We start from the raw sequence: 22330 nt of genomic DNA, 5'->3' as shown, positions 1-22330 counted from the left end.
CTATTGTGTAAAAGTGTAGTTACGAAGTATGTTGAACCATTTGATTTTGTCAGACAAAAAAAACTATTTGCATCATATCATCAGTTGTTTGCAACAAGAGGCTGATTCAAAGCAGTTTATTGATAGCTTTAATACTCGTCTTAATCATTTGACTCAATTACTGTGATCGTAAAAGGACCGTATTAAAGGTGTTATTTACAAAAGCGTGTTCCTAAATCAGGTCGTGTGAACAGGTGGAGTGGATCTCGACGTTGCTCAGCGTCGTCACAAGACACTTCGCTGTGCCCCCAGTAAGACGAGGAGGAGGTGCACGATCATAGGCCATCCTCGCCTTGTATCAACTCATTTTCGGCGTCGGTTTTTGCGCTGAGTAAACAAGCACCGTCCGGGTGCTTGTTTGTTTCTAGCGGTTGAACGATCCATCGCAAAGCGCCGGGCTCGATTGACACTGTCTGCTGATCTGCGTGCTGACTACCCATCGCTCGCAATAACAAGGCTGCTCGCTAATTCCCCGTCCAAAGAGCCTCCAAAAAAAGCCCACAGGGCAGGCAAGAACAACGCGTCGCGGTGCCAGCACGCCACTATGGCTTCGGGAGACCTTTATGAGGTAGGTTAAAGCCACGTCCACGCCATATTCACTGTCATTTTTGACGAATATTGGAATTAGGAAGTAAAGGGGAGGGCGTCACATAGTGTGTGTGTGTGTGTGTGTGTGTGTGTGTAAAAAAAAAGCGGCGTCCTGAGCCCTTTAAAGAGACGAAACTCAAGCTTTACTCGACTTCATGTCGCTCGTGAGACTGTTTCGCACATTTTCTGACGGTTGTCGCGAACAAGTGACGGGTATTGGACAGGCCGAAGTGCTCCGGGTGACGCCGAGTTGAAAGTGCTGGTAAAGTGACAGCGGACATGCTGAACGGCCGCTGACGGGAGGGATGGTCGCGGAGGTGCGTACACATGCCGGGAATGAGCTGCTCAGCATCGCAGTGACAGGCCGTTCGATTGCTGGTGATCAAGTTTGTTATCGGGTCGAGATCGATAAATACCTTCGGTTCATGACTCTTCTTTCGGGAGAATGTACATGCACCTTTTGGGGCTCAGGTAGTCACTGGAAGTGCTCACATGCAGGATACTTGTAATGTTTTTGTTCTCTTCAAATTTGACTTTTTGGCTGCGTGAGAACACACCTGTACCCTTTTGACCCCCGAGGCACTGGTATTCATACAGTATATTAAAAAAATATTTAAATAATACATTTGTAGGAGATACGTAAAACACAGTGTTTTGATTTGTTAGTTTTTGTAATTTTTTTACTTCCTATATATTTTTTTACTTTCAATGCCCATGGTTCCAGTTCGCGACTCATCCCATGTGCAAAAAACACAGCAGTGCCTTGAGGTTCGAGTGACCTGAACTATGAGCCTTGATTTTTGTTTTGACTTTTAGGTACAAGCACTATGGTGGCAGTGAAAACTCATTTCACAACAATCAGTTCTTCAAAAAAACGGCTTCAAGATGTTTAAAGTCCCTCCCAGTTGAAGTTTACTGTCAAACTAAACATAAAACAGAGAAGATTGATTACATGTTGTGAAACAACAACCATATAGCCTTGGGAAGGCCCCCTTAGCTTAATGCAAATACATTACACAATTCAAAATGTCATAGACTTGCTGCAAAAAATAGCATCAACGTAATAATCCTTTAAGCAATGGACATTTGAACACAAACAGTAGAACACATGTAGACAGACAATATAACAATAATCACAGTCATATATTCTTTATCCTATTTGCATGCACTGAAGAGTTATGACCATCTCCATGTATTTCCATATTTCTACTCAATCACAATGAACTAATCATAATGCACAAACTGTTTAGTTCTTTACATTATATTGAATTATGTTATCACTGTATCTTGTTGTAAAGTACATCTTTATATATTATAAAGAGTGCTATTATTCTTTTTTTTTTTTTTTTAAAAACAACGGTATTTTTTTTGTTTTGTTTTGGGGGGGCTGGAATGGAATAATGGCATTTCCCTGGGGAAAGATGATTTTTAGATAAAATGAGAACTTTTTTTGTGTTACGAGCATGCACACAAAATGAATTCAACTTTTATCGTAAGGTACCACTGTACATCATAATATCTTTCGAGGCTCGTGACTGGGTGGCACCCTCAAATATAGGGCTTTAGTTCCTTTACCGTACACTTTTTATAGCTGAGAACGCACTTTTGGGCCTCTTAAAAAGGGCTCTCTTGATTGGTGTTGTTCCTGTATTCCAGGAAAAACTACAATACAATATCAGGGTTTTTTTTTTTTTTTTTTTGTGCTTCCAATGTTCATTCTTCAACACAATTGCATTATTTTTCCCCGTTTTGTTATGTTTGCTTGGCCACCTGTTGCTGGGCAGAATTCAAAGGCTTTGATCATAAATGCCCCGTAAGACCTTTCCCCATATTGTCACTAATACTTCCGAATGTTAAATACCGGTAGTCCAAATTTCCAGCGCAATGAGTTGACAACCCCTTTTGTCATTTGACCACGGCATAAGGTGAAAACAGGATATATGCTTTCAATGACGATGTTAGCATTCTTCTCTACCAGTGTAGTTTGAGGGGGTGTTAAGTGTACACCCAAAAGAAGAATGTGGTGTAAATTGCTTTCAAAGGGAGATGGAACGTTGGCTGTAATTTACATTTCAGCGGGTAAACAAAGTGTATGCAGAAAATTGGTGAAGATTGCACGACTGTCTGTGTCTTATGTGTTGTGTTGTGTTATTTTTGTTATTTTGACTTCAAAATGGTGCCGCGAGAGTGGCTGCCTTTCCAGCAGCTCCTATATTTTGTTGTTCTACTTCTTCCTTTCATAACTTTGCTGCTGTGAATCGGGAATTTCTCCACTGCGAGACTAATAAAGGTTTTCTTATCTTTTCTTATCTTAAGTTAATTAAAAATAGTTGTGGAAATTCAAGTCAAGTCAACAGTATTTATAGAGCACTTTCAAACAGCCATCGCTGCATACAAAGTGCTGTACATGGAGCAATTTAACATGCACAATAAACAGTAAGACAAATCGGTAATAAAGGCGGTAGAAAGCACCAAACAGTAAAACCAAGAACAAATCTAAGTCATGCTGAGTCGAATGCCAAAGAATACAAGTGAGTTTTGAGGAGGGTTTTGAAGATGGGCAGCGAGGAGGCTTGCCGAATGTTTAGTGGGAGGTCATTCCAGAGAGAGGGACCAGCAACAGAAAAGGCTCGATCCCCTCTGAGCCTCAGTTTAGTTCTTGGTACTTCTAATAAAGTCTGGTCCACAGACCTGAGGCGCCGGGCAGGTGTGTAGGGGCGGATGAGCTCAGAGAGGTAAGGTGGCGCGAGATTATTCAGAGATTTGAAAACAAATAAGAGGATCTTGAAAATAACTCTAAAATGAATGGGGAGCCAGTGAAGGGATGCCAGAGTAGGAGTTATGTGCTCCCTCTTACGAGTACCAGTCAAGAGGCGAGCGGCGGCATTCTGGACCAGCTGAAGGCGCTTAATGGAGGACTGGCTGACTCCAAAGTAAAGGGCATTGCAGTAATCGAGCCGGGATGTGACAAAGGCATGAATTACCATCTCAAAGTGTTCATGTGAGAGGAGAGGTTTTATTTTGGCCAGCTGTCTAAGGTGAAAGAAGCTGGATTTAACAACGGCACCAATTTGCCGATCGAGTTTGAAATCACTGTCCAGTTTAAGGCCCAAGTTTGAGACTGTTGACTTAAGATAAGGAGACAGGGGGCCCAAGTCTAGAGGATGGAATGTACAAGGGCCACTGGGACCAAACAATATCACCTCTGTCTTCTTTTCATTGAATCTCAAGAAATTTTGTGCCATCCAGGTTTTGATTTCTTCCAGACAGGATAGGAGTGGCCTTAATGAGAAGGCGTCTTTCTTGCTCAGTGGGACATAGATCTGGCAGTCATCTGCATAGCAGTGGAAGGGAATACCATGTTTCCTTAAGATGGAACCCAATGGGAGCAGATACAGCGAGAACAGCAGAGGCCCCAGAATTGAGCCCTGTGGAACACCACATGACAGGGGAGCAGTGCGTGACTCAGAGCAGCCAAGGCTGACACAGAAGGTTCTGTCAGCTAAATAGGACCTAAACCACTCAAGAGCACTGCCGCCAATGCCCACCAAGTGCTGCAAACGAGACAGCAGAATACTGTGATCCACTGTATCAAATGCTGCAGTTAAGTCCAATAAAACTAGACACACGTGGTCTCCAGAGTCATTTGCCAGGAGGATGTCATTAGAAACGCGTAACAGGGCTGACTCCGTGCTATGCATCGTCTTGAAACCTGACTGGAAGACCTCCAAGATGTTATGTTCATCCAAGAAAATTTTCAACTGCATGTGCACGACTTTTTCCAGAATTTTGGAAATGAAAGGCAGCTTGGAAATGGGCCTGAAACTTGACAGCACATCTGGATCAAGGCCAGCTTTCTTGATCAAGGGTTGGACCACAGCATGTTTAAACTGTTGGGGAACTACACCAGAAGAGAGGCTGCTGTTGATGATATCCAAGACTGATGCGCCAACACTCGGGAGAACCTCCTGAAAGAAGTGCGGGGGAAGAGAGTCGCAAGGGGAGCCAGATGGCTTTGTCTGGCGAACTACATCCTCCAAAAGCGCAAAGGACACAGTTTCAAAAGAATTTAGCACAGCTGAACATGGAACATGGACAGAGGGGTCAGATGCGGTATTTGAGACCGGAGTCCTAGCTGTAGAGACCTTACCAATGAAAAACTGAAGGAATCTGTTGCACATCTCGGGTGAAGAATCCGAGCAAGTAGGCAGAGGGGGTTTGAGTACAGAATCTATTGTTTTAAATAGTGCGCGTGGGTTGTGACGGTTAGCTTGAATAAGGTCCGACAGATATTCTCTTTTGGCCTCTTTTACTGTGAGCTGGTAGTTACGCCAGCAGTCTTTCCAAATTTGATAAGAGACATGCAATTTGTCATTTTTCCACTTGCGTTCGGCTTTGCGACACCCCTGCCTAGCTGCGCGGGTAATGTCGTTAAACCATGGCTCGGGTTTAGGTTTTGGGAGCACAGTTTTTGAAGGAGCCACCAAATCCAGGATGGCACAGCATGATGAGTTGAACCAAGAGGTGAGTTCCTCTGTGTTAGACGAGGATACGCAAAGGTTATTAAAGGCATCAGAGAAACGACCAGCAGTGCGAGGGTTAAAAATTCGGCGTTTAAAACTAGGAGCGGCAGATTTCACAGCAGCACGCGATAAGACTACGTCAAATAAAACTGCCATGTGATCAGAAATCCCATTTTCAAGGACTTCCAGATTTGACACCGGTAGACCATAAGCAAGGACAAGGTCTAAAATATGACCTTGTTCATGTGTCGGGCTGGTCACATACTGCACGAAATTAAAAGAGTCGATAAGTCTTAAGAAGTCCTTTGCTAGCGTTTTTTCCGGACAGCACACATGGATATTAAAATCCCCCATTAGGAGGATATGATCATATCTCAGCCTGATTTCCGCAAGAAAGGTTGAAAAGTCGCTTAAAAAGTCTTTGTTGTATTTAGGAGGACGGTAAATGACAGCACAGAGCACCGGGAAAACACGACCGACTTCAAAGAAGGTTGCTTCAAAGCTGGTGGCCGATGTGGTGAATGTGCACCGTTTACATTTGAAATTGTTCTTAAAGATGCTCACCGTTCCTCCACCACGGCCTGATGTCCTCGGGGTATCGAGGAAACCACAGTCGGGTGGCAACAATTCAAGCAAAGCGTTGTACTCACCAGTACCTGCCCAAGTCTCCGTCAGACACAGGAAATCCAAGTCATTGGAAAGGAAATACTCCCTCAGAATATGGGTCTTGTTCGTCAGCGACCGGGCGTTTAACAACGCGATCCTTGTGGGAGTAGCAACGGGAGGGATTGCCTCTTCCGATCGCCGAGCCCGGGGGAATTCCCTCAAAAGCTTTCGCTGGATTCCTCCCCGAGAAAGGCGTGGAGGGTAGAAATGCCGTGGCGCGATGGGAGAGCCAACGACTGTTAGCAAGCACGAGGCGACGGGGTTGAGGGCACACCACGCCGGAGCGATCGAAGTGTGTCTCAGATCCCGTTTTAGCTTCACGAGCTGACCGCTACGTTTGCCGCGGCGGCGGCGACGGCGGCGGCGGCGCTTCTGTGAAGGGGGCGAGCGAACGCGGAAGAGATTAGCCGGCAGGTTAGCCAAGAACGGAGGTAGCGTCTTTTCACCACCGTCTTGCCAAAACGCGGCCGAATCTCCGACGTGTTGTTGAATCAATAACAACGATCGGCGATCATAAACCAACCGAGACGCTGCTAGGGAGGTAACAAGCATTGCGAAAAGTAAAAAAACCCGAAATGGCAGGAGCGTCGCCGAACACACTGGCGCACAAGCGGCCATCTTGGGTAGACAGACAGAGCTCGATCATTAAAGAACAGGCTAATGAATTGACTTTTCAGACATCAAGTAATATACAGCCCTGGAGGTGTTGTGGCGAGTGCTGCTCCCCCACAGCACCTATAATCACCTGACTTTTGGGGTCTTCCTGTGACGAGTTTGCATGTCCATGCTTGTCCGGCCAATCCAGCAATAAATTCCTTCAACAAAAATTCGTCAGCAGTGTGCTCGTATATATGGATGGTGGGAGTTCATAGTTATGTGCCGATTCCAACACTTGACCCTATGGCTCCTGAGGAGCTACTGCATTTCACAAGCATTATTTGTATGGATGACTGCAAGAAGATGCAGTGTCAAGGGCCTCTCAGCATGTGGAAGTTTCAAAAATGTTACATGAAAACAACGGTGTCAATGATGATGTTGTTTAAGCTAGAATAGACTCGGACTTAGACTCCTGAGCTTTCCATCCATTCATCCATTTTTCAACCCCTGATCAGGGGCTGGACCGCTGAATCAGCAGTACTTCCCTCTCCCCAGCAGCGCTTTCCAGCTCATCCTGAAGCATTAAAGACATTGAAATGAACAAATCAAGCTACAATTAAATTTGCATGTAAAAGTGGGTGTACTCCCTTTTCCACTATTGCTTTTAGGGTTAAACAAATGCTATTTGCAATTGATTGACAATCGTGTAAAACCCTTCACTTGACCACTCACATTCGGCTGTGGGCCGAGAAACACATTTTCGTTTTTTCACCGAGAAGGTTCCAGGTACCCCAACTTTCAGCAGCTGATTGATTTTCCCACAGGAATTGAATTTAAATCTTTTCATACTTTTTGGTAGGCAGCTTCATTGAGTCTGGTTCTTTGGGCGTAAGAGCAAATCAGTGTGTGATCCTGGTCAAATAGCTCAACTGTTCTTATCACAGTTCTCAACTGATTTCTGACTGTCTGAACCTTAATTCTACTGATTTCAAATAATGATTGAAAAAGAAATTGCTGGGATAAGTCACTGCAGTAGTACCCTCAAAGGTCCTGCTCTTTTAATACATGTACTTTTGGGTGCTTGGAAAGGGCACTGCTACCACGTCTTAACTCTAAATTGTACTGTGCCTAGGAACAGGTACACACTCCTACTATAGTCCTACTTCTCTGAGAACCATTTAATAAGTCCAAAGAAATTGCTCGGTTGCCCTCGGTAGACTTGGTCGTATGCCTCCCACTGCCTGTGTCAATTATAGGAATCTTTTTGCATTGTGTCATAATGTTCGTCGTCATGGTGGCAAGAAAGCAAGATGCACTTCACATGATACTAAAAAAAACATTAGTCATGGAATTTTTTTTTTTAAATGGCACTGATTAAACGTGCCGCCCATGTCAGAACCAGCCTTCTCGATCCAGTTTGCGTGTTCAAGCAGATAACGTTTTATCTAGCTGTAGCAGTGACACATATCCTGATGCATGAGAAGCAGGTAATGATGAGCCATAGTCATATGTTCCACATTTTGTTTTTGCAACTACAGATGAATTTCTGTCTGAGCATGAATGTTGGATAGAAATCGGATACTCTATGGGAAACTGTAAAGGTCACATTTTAAGTAATATTTGAAGTTTTCCAAGTGTAAAAAATAAATAAGCAAGCAATTTGATTATAATATGTTCTAGATGAGTTGCATCACAGATGCAGTTTATGAAGTCAAGCACTTAAAAGTGGAAAATACAACTTCGATAACAAATGTAAGATGAGGCTGGACTCTTTAAATACGAGGCCCTTTAATTTATGTGTCTTCAAATGTATATTCTTCCATTTTCACCTAATTAATTTTTTTCTGAACACCCCACGTTGAGGGTGAGACAAGTGTTGCAAAATTCCCCCAAAAGCCTTAGGGAAAGCAAAACAAGCTAATCATTTAATGTTCACTGAACTTTTGATGTCAATCATGACAGGGGTTAAAAATGTACACCTTTTTTGGGGGGTGGGGGGGCAACTTTATGTTTTTCCATCAAATGTTGGTCGGATGCAACCTGGAACCTGTTAAGTTCTCGAGACCATATTGTAGACCTCCTCGCCACTGCTTGATGGTTAACTTAGAGTTCATACGGTTGAATTGAAAACATGCCATAATCAATAAACAGTATTTGTTGATGCTCAGACAAGAAATGTAATCCTTCTTCCTTGAAGATGCATTCAAAATGTAGGCTGACACTTAAAGACAAGTCCAGAAATACCAGAGGTTTATCAGTGTTTTCATGATTTATTTGAATTATTTTTGTTTCTTCAATGCATTTCAATTGGCATCAGTTTCCGCGGATTTTTGCTATTCGTCGGGTGGCCCAGTCCCAAATAGCGGAGGTGCGTTGTATTACAATTTTGAGTGCAGATAATCCCCTCTTCACATCTGCGGTCTGGACAGGCTTTGAGGATGTTTGCAGCTGCATGGCTCAGGACTGGCACAATGCATTTGGCTTATTTTACAGAGCATGCCTTCTTTAACATGGCTGAGCCAGAAGAATTTGTCCAGAAACTGCTGATCAAAACTGCTGGCTCTATGTTTTGAGAAAAACTATGATAAGGTTTATAACTACTGGTGATTCTCAAAGTTATGAATGTTGGCTTTGTCTCCATATCAGTGGTGGGCACATCAGGCGTTCATCTTTTCTTATCCTTTAAAAGAGTGATTTTTGTTAGTTTTTTTGGTCAGTCATCAGTCGCTCATGCACGTACAAAACAAACAACAGGCGTGTACACACAGACACACACCCACAAGCAATATATATAAAGTTGTCACATACAGACACGTGACCATGGGTAGAAGGCCGGCTCCTCACACCGGGCAACTTTCCATCATCCGCAAATGGAGATCTTGCAGTTTCTTTTAAATGTACTTAGCGCATGCTGATCTCTTAGCATCTGCATGAGATGGTGACACGGGAGTGGTTTCTCAATCCCATCCCATCCCATATCCACAGAAAAAAAATCCCATCGCATCCCTGTCCCAGGCTATAATTATAAGTAGATCTATTTTAAATTCTATCCCAACGGTGTTCAAATCTGATTACCTGTTACATTTGTTGTTTATATTACAGTCAGAGAACAATGAGCCTCAAACGAAAAGATGAAATTTCCATCAACTCATATCTTTGTATCATTTATTCTTCTCACAAAAGAAGGCAGTGATACATTATGTTGCCTGCAACGAAACCACAGTTGGGGCTTGACATCAACAGTAATTAAAGGAGCTTTGAACTAGGAGCATCAAGGAGTGACAAACAGCCGACCACAGAGGTCGGCTGACCACACTGTGCACAGGCCGCTTTCATTTTAGAACCCACCGGCACTGCCTGTATTTGCCAAACTTCCTGCGTGTCTTTTTTGTGCGACGAAAGGCTAAGGCAGCTTTTGTATGAGCAGCTCTCCTGGGTGGTGTCAGAGGTCTTTAAGGGAGGTGGACCCAAATGAGAAAAATAAATCTACATCACTTTTGAAACTTGGTAACCTCATCTATATCTAGCAGGTTTTTTTGTCTGTGGCTCAACTTTTTTTTGTTGTAACTATTGGTTATTTATGCAAAATCATCACATAAATAAGAAAAACTTTCACCAAAATCGCAAAACTTCGTTGTCCTTTTGCAAAAGCCGATTAGGCCCTCTTAACTGTTCAAACCTTCAGAAAAATTAAGACAAACCCTAATATTAGTAAGCACACAATGTGTCAACTACACAATGACGGAAAAAATGATTAACACTTCTGGCTTTTGCTTTCTCACAAGGCGTACAAGGTAGGCTATGTCAGCTTTTGTCATTGTTCTGTAAACACACAGATCCAAATTTCGTGTGTGTGTGTGTGTGTGTGTGTGTGTGTGTGTGTGCGCGCGCGTGTGCGTGCATGCGTGGACGTGCGGTAACGGGTCGATTGTGGGATGTTCCTTGCTTGTAAAGTAAGGACGTGGCTCGGAGACTGTTGACATGGGTCTACAGTCCCTTAGCCAATAAGGATGCGGAACACAATGCATTGTTTAAAAAAAAACAACAACAAAAAAGCATAAATAAAAGAAAATCAGTGAAACAGCAATGCCATGACCGGTGAACTGTCATGGTGAGTGTTCACTGTCCATCTGAGTCATTCCATGGTTGATTTTATGGTCCACTATTGGAGCTTTGATGTCATTCAGTAATATTATTTATTACTCGCCTTCCTCCTCCGCCTCTCCGTCTTGCTTCTTCACTTCCACGTCTGAATGATCGGCCTCCTCGAATTCTCACTCTTCTCGCTCTTCCTGCTCCCTCAACACTGACAGTTTACTCGAGGCTGATAGTGCTCATGTGGATTGTGCTAATTATCTAAAACAGTTTTTTTTTTCCTGTGACAGCCTGGGCAGACGTTTGGCATAATAGTCCAAATAATAGCCAGAAATGTGTATCGTTTTGCAAGGAGTGTGTTGAGTACAAAGCAGTATTTGTGTATTTTAGTTTTGCGAACGGCGAGTGGTTTTGTGTTAATGTGCTACAAGAATTACTCTTGGAGTTTAATCATTCAGAAAAAAGTGCAAAGTCAAAATTGATAGATTTCTAGGAAATGCAAGAAAATTCGATTTTGCAAATATGTCTCATGAGGGCTGAAAGTGCAAGCATGTAAATACGATTAGAATACACAAAGCAAAATGTTCACACAGTCCAGTCATGAATTATTTTTCTGTGGTACCTTCAGAAAAGAATGAGTAGTGTCCCCAGCTGTTCTGTCTTCTCTGTTGGGAAGCTCACTGTTTCACATTTGGTGTAACTTGGAAAGGCCCCGATATAAGCCACTAATATGTTTATCATGTGTTACTGCAGTAACAAGAGTATATGTAGCTGAGTTTACTTGCTGGTGCTCTATGCCTTCATGCGGCTTTCTCAATACAACAGCCTCACCTTCAAATGCCATTGTTTCACTTTTGTCATAGTAGCACGGTGTCTCAGCTCCACTCTGGTATTTTATCTTGCGCCTATCATGAACATACCTTAAATATCTTAAACTTGACTTGTCACTGTATGCCTCCATAGCTGTATTCAAGTATATTTAAGCAGGAGAAATGCAATCTAATGCTCTCTCCTTCTCTCCTTTTTTTCAGGTGGAACATATTGTAGACAGGAGGCGGAATAAGAAGGGAAAGTGGGAGTATCTAATCAGGTGGAAGGGCTATGGAAGTAAAGAGGACACTTGGGAGCCGGAGCACCACCTCCTGCATTGCGAGGAGTTCATTGATCGCTTCAACAGCATTCGACTACATCCGCACAAACAGCACAGAATTCCCAAAAGTACGAGCAATGGCCACGCGGCAGCCACAGAAAACCCCAGAGCTCGGTCTGAAGCACGAAAGAAGAAAAGCAACAATGGGACAGCTGTCGGAGTTCAAGGAGGAACTGTTCTACCGATCGGAAGTAGAGGGTCAGGACATGTTCATAAACTGGGGAATGTTGGCCTCGGACCCGGAAAGCATGCTCCGCTCCAGGACAAAATGGGCAAAGCCATGACGTTTAGAACTCCTCCGATAGAAGCCTCTCACCTCCTGGCCCAAGTGAGGGAAACTGATAATGGGCACGTGAATGGATGTGTGCAACCACACACTTTGGGGGCCGCTACAAAGTCACACAGAGTGTCCTCAGACAGAGTGGATGGAAGCCTGGATAAAATAGATACTACTCAATTGGGTAAGATTTTTAGAAATGAAGGTTAATTGTTGTTGAAATATTTACTTGGATACCAGTGGCCGGTGGTGAGTTTTGAATGCATGGGCAAACAGGGTATTGTTTTCTTTTATTTTTGTGAAATTATGATTTTATTTTTTATTGATTGAAAGTCATTCCCAAAACAGCTACATTTTTTATACGGACTCTGTACATCACAGGTGTCAAAGTCAAGGCCCGGGGGCCAGATCCGGCCCGCCACATCATTATGTGGCCCGCGAAAGCAAATTACCCGTATCAACTTCCATTATCCTTGCTTAAATCTGTACCGAAATCTCAAATTGTCAGACGTCATAAATAACGGTAACATTTTGCAATAAGTCTGTTACCCTGTTTAGACTCACTTGAGCAATAATCGAACAAATACTTGACTGATTTCAAAACTAGTTCGCCATCTTTTTTTTGTGTGTACAAGTAATAAATGTGATGATTAAACATTTATTCGGCTTCACTGTCGTAACGGCCCTCTGAGGGATGACTTAACTCCGAAGTGGCCCGCGACAAAAATGAGTTTGACACCCCTGCTGTACATGATCGAAACAATTGGATACTGCCCAGTGTCATTTCGCTCTCTTTAACCTAATCCACACTACCCTGTGTTCTTGTTATCCTTTGGCTTCAACACATTTGACATGCTTTTTTTCAACACAAATTTCTTTGTGGTATGGCCAAAAAAAAAACATCCAGCACATTGACATCAAAAAGGATTAAATAAATAATTGACTAACCCAAAAGAAAAAAAAAAGAACCATCTGCATAGTAGAACGGATGTGTGTGTGTGTGTGTAGGGGGTGGGAGGCATGTGCCAAAGTACAATACAATTTGTTTAGTGTACCATCCATCCATCCATCCATCATCTACCGCTTATCCGGGGCCGGGTTGCGGGGGCAACAGCTTTAGCAGGGAAGCCCAGACTTCCCTCTCCCTAGCTACTTCTTCCAGCTCTCCCCGGGGGATCCCGAGACGTTCCCAGGCCAGCTGGGTGACATAGTCTCTCCAGCGTGTCCTGGGTCTTCCTCTGGGTCTCCTCCCGGTGGGACATGCCCGGAACACCTCACCAGGGAGGCGCTCAGGGGGCATCCGAATCAGATGCCCAAGCCACCTCATCTGGCTCCTCTCGATGTGGAGGAGAAGCGGCTCGACTCTGAGCCCCTCCCGGATGACCGAGCTTCTCACCTTATCTCTAAGGGAGAGCCCGGACACCCTGCGGAGAAAACTCATTTCGGCCGCTTGTAACCGGGATCTCGTTCTTTCGGTCACGACCCATAGCTCGTGACCATAGATGAGGGTTGGAACGTAGATCGACCGGTAAATTGAGAGCTTCGCCCTTTGGCTCAGCTCCTTCTTCACCACGACAGACCGATACAACGTCCGTTTGTTTAGTGTACCTCCAAACTTATTTTTGTCCTGCAGTAAAGTATTACAAGCAACATGTTAATTAATCAATTGTTTCACTGTTCGCACTCTCAGAGCCACTCATTCTGCTCACAAAGTGGAGACATCTTCCCTGCGGTTGAATAGGAGAATTGGGCAGAAAGCTTATAGTGGATAGAAAAAGCCTCAAGACTTTTATTCAAATGCCAGGTTTCATTTGAAATCTCCCAGACACATTCAGGAATTCTGCTCTGGTCCAATGAAACCAAAGTACAACATTTTGGACATCATTCTAAATGGTATGTTTTGTGCAAACACAACACTGCTCATGACCAGAAGAACACCATGCCAGGGAAGCATGGTCGTGGTAGCATCATGAACAAGGGCAGGTTTTTTTGGGTCGAACTGGGGCCTCATTTTTTGAAATCGTGCACTTTTTAAACCCACTATATGAAGTTCCTTCCATGGTTCTTTGCTGCAGAAGTGGGTAACACCTTCGAATGTGGTCACAGTCCAGAGCCCACATGGCCTTGGTTAATCATTTATATTCATTTCATAATGTCATCTCCATTTGAAAACAGGCAATTCAAATGCCTAAAATGGATTGTGAACCCTTAAATGAGCGTTCATTCATATACACCAGCTACAGTTGCTCGATGAGAGAATGAGAAGTATCTTTGCTGTTCAATACAGCACAGTGTGGTTAATGAGAGAAGGCTTTACCTCACAACAGCATTCCTATTGGTTAGCTTGTTAAAATAGTGGTCTCCATTCAAATGGACACACTACCTCAATTACTTTCCTGATGTAGCGTCCATGTGAAAAAACCAAACAATTGATGGCTTCTTTTTATGATCCATCCAACCTACCTATCCCCAATCCATTTTCTACACAACACCACTGATCCTCAATAGGTATGCAGCTTTTCATCAGAAGTCACCCACGTTTAAGAAGACCCCGCTACAAATATAAGACGGTGGCTACCACACTGACAGCTATTATTGATGTTAATCTCGTAATCCTTGAAAGACTCCTCCACTCACCTCAGTTCTCTCAGTGCCATTGATTATCCCACTTCTGTGACAGTTCAGGGTAATAAGACTGTCTCTGATTGTGCACACACACACACTTCAACAGTACATCCAGAAGCTGATTGTGAATGTTTTGCAAACAGCAGAATTGTTGCTGGACATTTGGAATGTTCCAGCAAGAGTCTGCGCAGGTGCTACAACTTCATCTAATGATCCCTTGGAAGACATAATATTTCACCGGCTGTTGAGATGTATTATGAATGACAAAATACCATAATCAGACTTTACAAAGCAGCCTATTAACGCATATCGCACAGTACAGTAAAGTTTGTGTTTATTATAGTATATTAATTATTCGGTACAAGGATTTATACAGGCTCTTCAAATATAATTAAAATATACTTGCGTTATTTAGTTATTTGTTACAATATCGAACCCAAAGAATACCAACACTTGCACAGGGCGATCATGCTAACATGAAGGGTGCAGTTAATATTGGAACATTGGAACCCTGAGCATTTTGACAGTGAGGCACATGTATTGACCGCTCGACCCCATAATGCTGCCACAATTTTGATTATTCATCGGGGAAAAAATATATACAGGTATATATATATATATGCTGTACATATATATATATATATATACACACTTGGAACTTCTGCAAAGTTTACAAACATTAATTTTACTAATGTTAAAATAAATCCAATTTAGTATTGTATGTTTACAAGACTAAGTTGACCTGTTTTGCCATCCTCCCTCCGTCAGGTTCCCCTCTGGGTAATGGCAAGATGCAGCTCCACAGCTCAGTAAAACGCAAACTGACGGAGGAGAAGTGCTACGTGTTTGACAAGCGGCTCAGGTACAACGTGCGACAGAACGAGAACAGCTGTCGATTTCGGGACATCGTCGTCCGGAAGGAGGACGGTTTCACGCATGTCCTCCTCTCCAGCCAAACAACGGATAACAACGCTCTGACGCCAGAGGTAGGAACGACAACGGCTTCACACACAAGACTCGAAGACCTTAATGGTCTTTTAACTCATGCGTTGACATTTTTTTGGCGTTCTTCTTCGCCTTCGAAAAGTTCCTGCCTAACTCCCATTGAATATGGAGGCTCGATGCAATGGTTTTGGCTTAACACATTCAGCACCAGCCTTTTTCAGTGCCTTTACCATACCACGTGAAAAACATTTAAAAATACATAAAGACGTACCCGGTGGATTCTAAAAAAAAACTTTGTTGGCATTGAATGAGTTAATGTGGCGATTTGTTATGTGTGCCGGCACTGACCAACAGGCTCCATTGTGTCTTTAACTCATTCAGTACCAGCCAATTCTGGACCAAGTCTGAAAAGACGTTGAAAAACGTCTTTGCGGGTGAATGGGTTAATGTGAGGGGTGAAGTTGTTAACATAATTGTTTTTGTTTTTTTTGTAGGCCCATTTGTTGTCGGGTAGCGTTATATTTCACAACAGTCCTTGCGTTCCTTTTTAGATCATGAAGGAGGTGTGTCGGGCTCTGGGTAATGCAGCGGCCGATGACAGTAAACTGTTATTGCTCAGCTCTGTGGGGACTATATTCTGCAGTGGGATAGAGCCATCCTACCTCATAGGTCGTCTGTCCACCGACCGCAGGAAAGAGAGCAGTCGCATTGCAGATGCCGTAAGGTAAGTTGAAAGCGCTCCCACAACCCCAGGACTTCTCACTTGCTGTTTGACTCGGGCTATTTACAGAATGCCATTTTTACTGAAAATGGCTTACCCCCTTATAGTAGATGGAGACGTCAGTTGTTTACAGGACAACTGTCAACTGACAACAACAAAATAACCGGTTCTACACGAACACTGAAAATGTTGTGTTCTGAAGGTGCTTTCACTCTAGCATACCTTAATTCGTCTTAGTACAACTTTAATGCATTCCCTAACCCCTTGGTGCAGTTCAGTTTGACAGGTGTGGATGCAACAAACTAACTCTGGTAGGGCTAAAAAAAAAAAAAGGATGAAAAAAAAAATCCAGTCCGAGCCCTCCAGCGGGTGACGTAAAAAGATTAGACCCTTCATTGACTCATCCTTGGTTTAGCGTGTCTGCTAATAGCACCAGCATTGACGTCTGAAAGCAGCATGCCGTCTGTTCACCACACAAACGTGGACAATGTACTTGAGTTGTGATTTTTCTGCAGTGTTTATTGTGGTCTGCTAGATTTTCCCAATAATTATTAAAGTTGCATTTGATTTTCTGACTGCTGTTTTATCACGTCTTACTCGGTCCAAAGAGCAAAGCTTCTTCCTGTTTGCATTCTTGTCACCAAGAAGAGTCGAGAATGACGTCACGCCATACGCCTGTGAATATGTTTATTCACTGCCCTGAGAAAGCCATTACATTTGGCACGTTTGGAAATTTATAGGTCTAAAAACCAACCTTTGTTGTTTCCAAACACTGACGTGCGGTGAGCATCGTCTCTGGTGAGGCACTGCTGTGAGAGTCTATTTACAAATGTACAGTAATCCCTCGTTTATCGCGCTTAATGGGGGACCAAAACCACCCGTGATAAACGAAAATCCGCGAAGTAGCGACCAATTAACATATACAGTATATATGCATGTGTATATATATATATACACAGTATATATATATATAAATACCGTATATAAAATTGACCCACGTGGGCCTTTGCGCTTGAGCAGAGCACACACACACACACAGGCCAGCATCCCGCAGCTAGCAGCAGACGTGTTTATGATTAGTCAATTAAGACAATTAAGGATGAAAGAGACCTGCTTTTGTTCTTATAAGCCTCCTCTACCTCTCTCTCGCTCTCTGTCTCTCAGAAATACACATACACTCACCTGCTCGCCCATGCGTGCACGCACACACACGTGCCGCACGTGGACCTTCCGGGCTTGAGCAGAGTGCGCACACACTAGCACGCATAGTAAACAACACTTAGACACTGATTTTTGCGGACTTCAAAAAAAAAAAAAAGTTGAATGAATGTTTGAAAAAATCCGCGATGCACCGAAACCGCGATAAACGAACCGCGAAATAGCGAGGGATCACTGTTCTGACAAATCAGAGTGGTGCATTGTCAGTTAAATTAGCAGCCTGATTCGATTTGAGAAGGGCAGACACAGAAAGAGAAACTCATTTTCAATCTCTGATGTTGGTCTTACACCAATTAGATCCTGTTTTTGACTGTTAGTCCAGTCTTGAAGATTTTCTTAAAGTTCGATCTTTTCCAGATTTGGCTTTCATGAAGGTGTAAAATTTTAAATGAATGGACTGCAGCTGTGCACGTGATTTTGGACTTGCAGCGAGCTAAGTCTGTTTTGAAGACCGGCAGTAATGTGAACCTGTGTGTTCTCGTACGCACCTTCAGTGAGGCAGAGTACTGTACTGTCTCCAGGGAGGTAAAAGAGAGGCAGCCTCAATAGCTGCCAGAACCACCTCAGCTAGCTCCTCTTGATAAGGAGGAGTACCACCAGCTCTACCGTGAGTCTCTCCCGGATGACTGAACTCTTCACCCTCTATTTGAGGGTGAGCACAAGACACCCTGTGGAAGAAACTAGTTCCTGCTGGTTGTATTCTCGACCTTATCCTTTCAGTCATTGCTCAAAGGTTGTCATAATTGGTGAGGGTAGGAATCTAGATGGCTAAATTAAGATTTCAATTGTTGTGTAAACGTGTCCTCAAGGTTTACTGCCCTTCACCTCATCCAGGGACTTTGTGTTGGCGTTCATACGCTTCAAAAAGCCCATAGTGGTTGCAATCAATGGGCCCGCCCTGGGCCTGGGGGCTTCTATCCTGCCTCTTTGTGATGTGGTGTGGGCCAGTGAGAGAGCCTGGTTCCAGACTCCCTGTGCGGCCCTCCACCTCACCCCCTCCGGCTGTTCCTCTTACACTTTCCCCCAAATCCTTGGTGTGGCTTTGGTGAGTCCAAGCAAATCTGAATAGTCCGAGTCCAGTTCAAGTTTAGACTCCCTCAAATATGACTTCTTTTCTTGTCCAAATGGCAGGCCAATGAGATGCTGTTCTGTGGTCGAAAGCTGACAGCGCAAGAAGCGTGCAATCGAGGTCTGGTGTCGCAGGTGTTCTGGCCAACCACATTTAATCAGGAAGTGATGCTCCGTGTGAAGGAGATGGCGTCGTGCAATGCTGTGGTGTGTGCCGCACGGTCACAATGTCGTTGTCCTCTTGAAATAAACCAAACAAAGCTCCTGTCTTTGCATCATAGGTTCTAGAAGAATCCAAATGCCTGGTGAGGAGCATCCTACTACATTGCCTGGAGGAAGTAAATGAGAAGGAGTGTCAGATGCTAAAGCAGCTGTGGTGTTCCACCAAAGGACTGGAGGCGCTCTTCAGCTACCTACACAACAAAACGTGTGAGAAATAACCTCAAACTAAAGCATCTTAAACGTAGACCTTTGTTTCCGTCCATCAGCAGAGAAGAAAGCAAGGAGTTGGATTTGCTTCCAACAAGTCCTTCTCGATCAGGTTTTTCAAGGACATTTTGAAAATGGACCGTCCAGATGTTGAGTCTTCTTTCAAAAGTGCATTAGTTTCATATGAACAGGGTCTTCAAGGGAAGTACAGTGTGTTTCTGAAACGATGTGAGAATGAATGCGGATTTAGGTGGGGGGGGGGGGGGGGTGAATGTATCTGATTGCACATGACAAAGTGATGATAATATATATGAATGTGTATGTATACAATTATTTTAGTGCAAAAGTTAACTTATGCATATAACAACTTTATTTGACTTGCCTCATGTTTTCAAGTGAAAACCAAAGTTGGCATGAAGACACTGTTTATTTAAATGCAGCTTGTACATTCCCCTCAGGCTACTTACAGGAGACGTTCTTGTTGTCAGCTAATGGGTTTCAGTATCTATACCAAAGGGTGTCAAACGCATTTTTGTCGCGGGCCACATCATAGTTATGGTTTTCACCGGAGGGCCGTTCCGTTATGACTGTGAGAGCAAATAAATGTGTCATTGCCTCATCTGATATATACACAAGAAATTGATGAATAAGTAGTTTTGAAATCAGAGGCCAGTAAAAGCTGTTCAAATATTATTGCGTTTATTTTAAAAGGCGGATTGCTCACAAAAAAATGGTTCTCAAAATTTTTAAAAGTGAAGACAGTTTGTATTTTTATTGTATTGACATTTTTTGTATTTTAATGAGAACTATGAAATCGATGCATTTACTTTGTTTTTGCGGACTACATAAGATGATGTGGCAGGCCAGATCTGGCCCCCGGAAATTGAGTTTGACACCTGTGATCGACACTAAACATCAGTTTTTGTGGGCTAAATAATCCATTAATTGATAGTTATCAATTCCAGGGTTTGTGTGAAATCGGCACTGTTGACTCAAAAGAACAATGTGCCATCTTAATACTTCACTCACTTAACTATCACTGTTCAGTTATGGTGGAGTGGCTAAGTGAAAGGGCCCTTTGAATGGTGTTAAAAGCATGACATTTGGTCCTTATATGATTCAGTTTGTGAAAATTTAAGAAAATAAAATAAAACGTATCAATGGAACATCACATTTTGGGGCTGACACCATTAAGTATGAGGCTGCTAATCTTGGAATTTTGCATGTCTTGCGATGTTTTTGAAAATGGTGCGATTTGAAAAATACATGGACCAAATTTCATGCTTGGATCACGTTTTGAACAATTCTTGCTGTCGGTATTGCAATTACCTGCTCTACAATTTCCATGCTCAGTGTTAGTGTTCTTTCTCTTTTGTTTTTGGTTCTTATTCTGTCCATGGGATGGACGTCGAAAACACTGGAAGTCTAGTGAATGCCTCTGTCGATGAAGAGTGTCTTTAAATTAAATGAGTTATAATTAATACACAACCTAAAGTGTAAGATTTGCGCCTGATTCCATTTCTTTCTGGGAAGGAAACGCATGCACATCATTTGGCTTCCAGGTTAAAATGGAGGAATGAAACGGATCACAAGTAAGTACGATCGTCATATTTATTGACAGTCTTGTTCTTTTTTTTTTTAAACTGATTTTCAAGTGATCAAATTATGCTTCACTAATGGTCAGCGATTAGTGTCGCTGTCATAAATTTGCATACCAGCACGTGATGACTGAAGAGAAATTCTATTTTGATGTTTGTCGTATTTAGGATTTATTTTGTTTTACCAAAAATATGTGAGGAAACTATTTTGTGAAACAAGAAATAAAATGCAGTACTCTAGTTCTCGAACATGTAGACTGCCGTAACGTGTTGCATGTGAGATACTTTGAAAGTGTGGCCTGTTTTTTCTGGGTATATTTTATACCTGCATTGTAAGTAGCATTTTCAAGGTGTGGGTTGTATGTATGGATGTTTATTTTTGTATTTATTCAAGAAAAGGTGTGCTTTGCTTGTGAATCACCCAGAATTGAAGTAACCATCTATTCTTTCAAATGAAATATATTAAACAGGTGTTTGAAAATTGCCTAGATGACTTAGACAGGATATTATTCATTTTAGAGCTGACTATAATTTCTGAGAGCAAATGCTACTGCACTTATGTCATGTTTACCGGAGATGAACAATCATTTGTGAATTTGTCAAGGCATGTCAAATATTTCATGTTGTGTTTTATTGAGGTTTTGAGCAAATTTATATAAGGCCGTTGCAGATGAATGATATGAAGACATGCCCCACTCCCAAAAAATAAATAAAAGCGTACTTCCATGAAATAAAGATATGGTAAATGCATGATTAGTGCCTTATTTTTCTTACCTTTCCCCATTTTGGAATGCACTTGATGTTTGTCCTGCTAGTTGGGATGTTCTTGACATTGAAGACGTTTCACAACCACAACAGTCCCATTGGGATGGATTCATTGCCCAGAGAATTAAATGATGTGAATGAAAATGTTCCCAGACATTTGTAAAACTCTGCAAAGGAAATTCAGAGATGTGTTTCTCAATACATTTTGAGGATAATTTCTTGAAGCATGTGCAAAGACTCATTTGTGGAGATTGGAAAACTGAAATGCAGTTGAGGACTGTCCCTTTTTTTTTTAATATAGTGGTAATGGTGCCGAGTGATGCAATCCAACTCTGGCATGAGGCCTCGCTCTCGATTGCTATATTGAGCCATTTGTTTGCATTATCGGTTTCCTAGTGCACCATACAGTTAGCTAGCTAACAAGCAAAGCCTACAACCTAAAAATGCATAATCCCTTCAGATAGTCTGCTGCTGTGGCAGCTGTAGAGCGCTTCATGGTCTGTCATTTATACCTGGCGAATCCCCAAAAGAGAGAGATTATTTAAAATCACGTCTTGTGGCAGAATTTACTTTGTTCATTCATTTTTATAAAGATTGCATTCATTGTTTCCATTCACCTGATATTATTGGGCAGTATCTAAATTTGCACACATATTGCCCCTGAACGAGCCAATCACTTTTATGTATGTATAAGGAATATTTCTTTGATACACTGTTACTTTCTTAATCAGTGCAGGGAGAGTGTAATTGCCACACTCTTTTTCCAGCATATGGTCCGATACCCTTTTTGATATCTGTCATACTCAGTGGAGTAAGCAGGACTGTATTTTCAAACCTAAAGTTGGGATCTTTGGCAAACCCTATGAACATTATAAAAAACAGTTTCAGAAATGTGCTGTGCACTAAGATTGCTTTCGTTATGTGATGTCTCCATGACGAAGGCATTCATCAGGGTGTACTGCAAAAGTGGAATGCTATGTAACCGTGAGGCTTACTGTCAAGAAAACATCCCATTGCCATTCTACT

At 42.6% G+C, this 22330-nt stretch overlaps 1 protein-coding gene across 2 annotated transcripts; it reads left to right on the top strand.

Annotated features, from left to right (window-relative positions):
• Positions 1 to 267: 267 nt before the first annotated feature.
• Positions 268 to 21289, top strand: LOC147207668 (chromodomain Y-like protein 2). 2 transcript variants are annotated; one of them, XM_086107070.1, is made up of 7 exons: positions 268 to 607; positions 11540 to 12119; positions 15329 to 15546; positions 16057 to 16229; positions 18279 to 18489; positions 18576 to 18719; positions 18794 to 21289. In XM_086107070.1, exons 1-7 carry the CDS (start codon positions 584 to 586, stop codon positions 18950 to 18952), a joined length of 1509 nt encoding a protein of 502 aa, XP_085963196.1. In that variant the 5' UTR covers positions 268 to 583; the 3' UTR covers positions 18953 to 21289. The 2 variants fall into 2 exon arrangements, with proteins under 2 accessions (XP_085963196.1, XP_085963197.1); XM_086107071.1 differs by lacking the exon at positions 268 to 607 and adding an exon at positions 756 to 944.
• Positions 21290 to 22330: the final 1041 nt, after the last annotated feature.

This window comes from Hippocampus guttulatus, chromosome 3 (assembly GCF_054856545.1).
Source record: "Hippocampus guttulatus isolate MCC_2025c chromosome 3, RoL_Hgut_1.0, whole genome shotgun sequence".
In the NCBI taxonomy this organism is placed as follows: Eukaryota; Metazoa; Chordata; class Actinopteri; order Syngnathiformes; family Syngnathidae; genus Hippocampus; species Hippocampus guttulatus.
This window is presented reverse-complemented; position numbering and strand designations above follow the sequence as displayed.

What these genes read in the sequence shown, in the direction of transcription:
- LOC147207668 (XM_086107070.1), top strand. Translation starts at nt 584, where the DNA reads ATGGCTTCGGGAGACCTTTATGAG. An exon ending in CTTCGGGAGACCTTTATGAG is followed by an intron (nt 608 to 11,539) that starts GTAGGTTAAAGC and finishes CCTTTTTTTCAG; the next exon opens with GTGGAACATATTGTAGACAG. An exon ending in AAATCCTTGGTGTGGCTTTG is followed by an intron (nt 18,490 to 18,575) that starts GTGAGTCCAAGC and finishes TCCAAATGGCAG; the next exon opens with GCCAATGAGATGCTGTTCTG.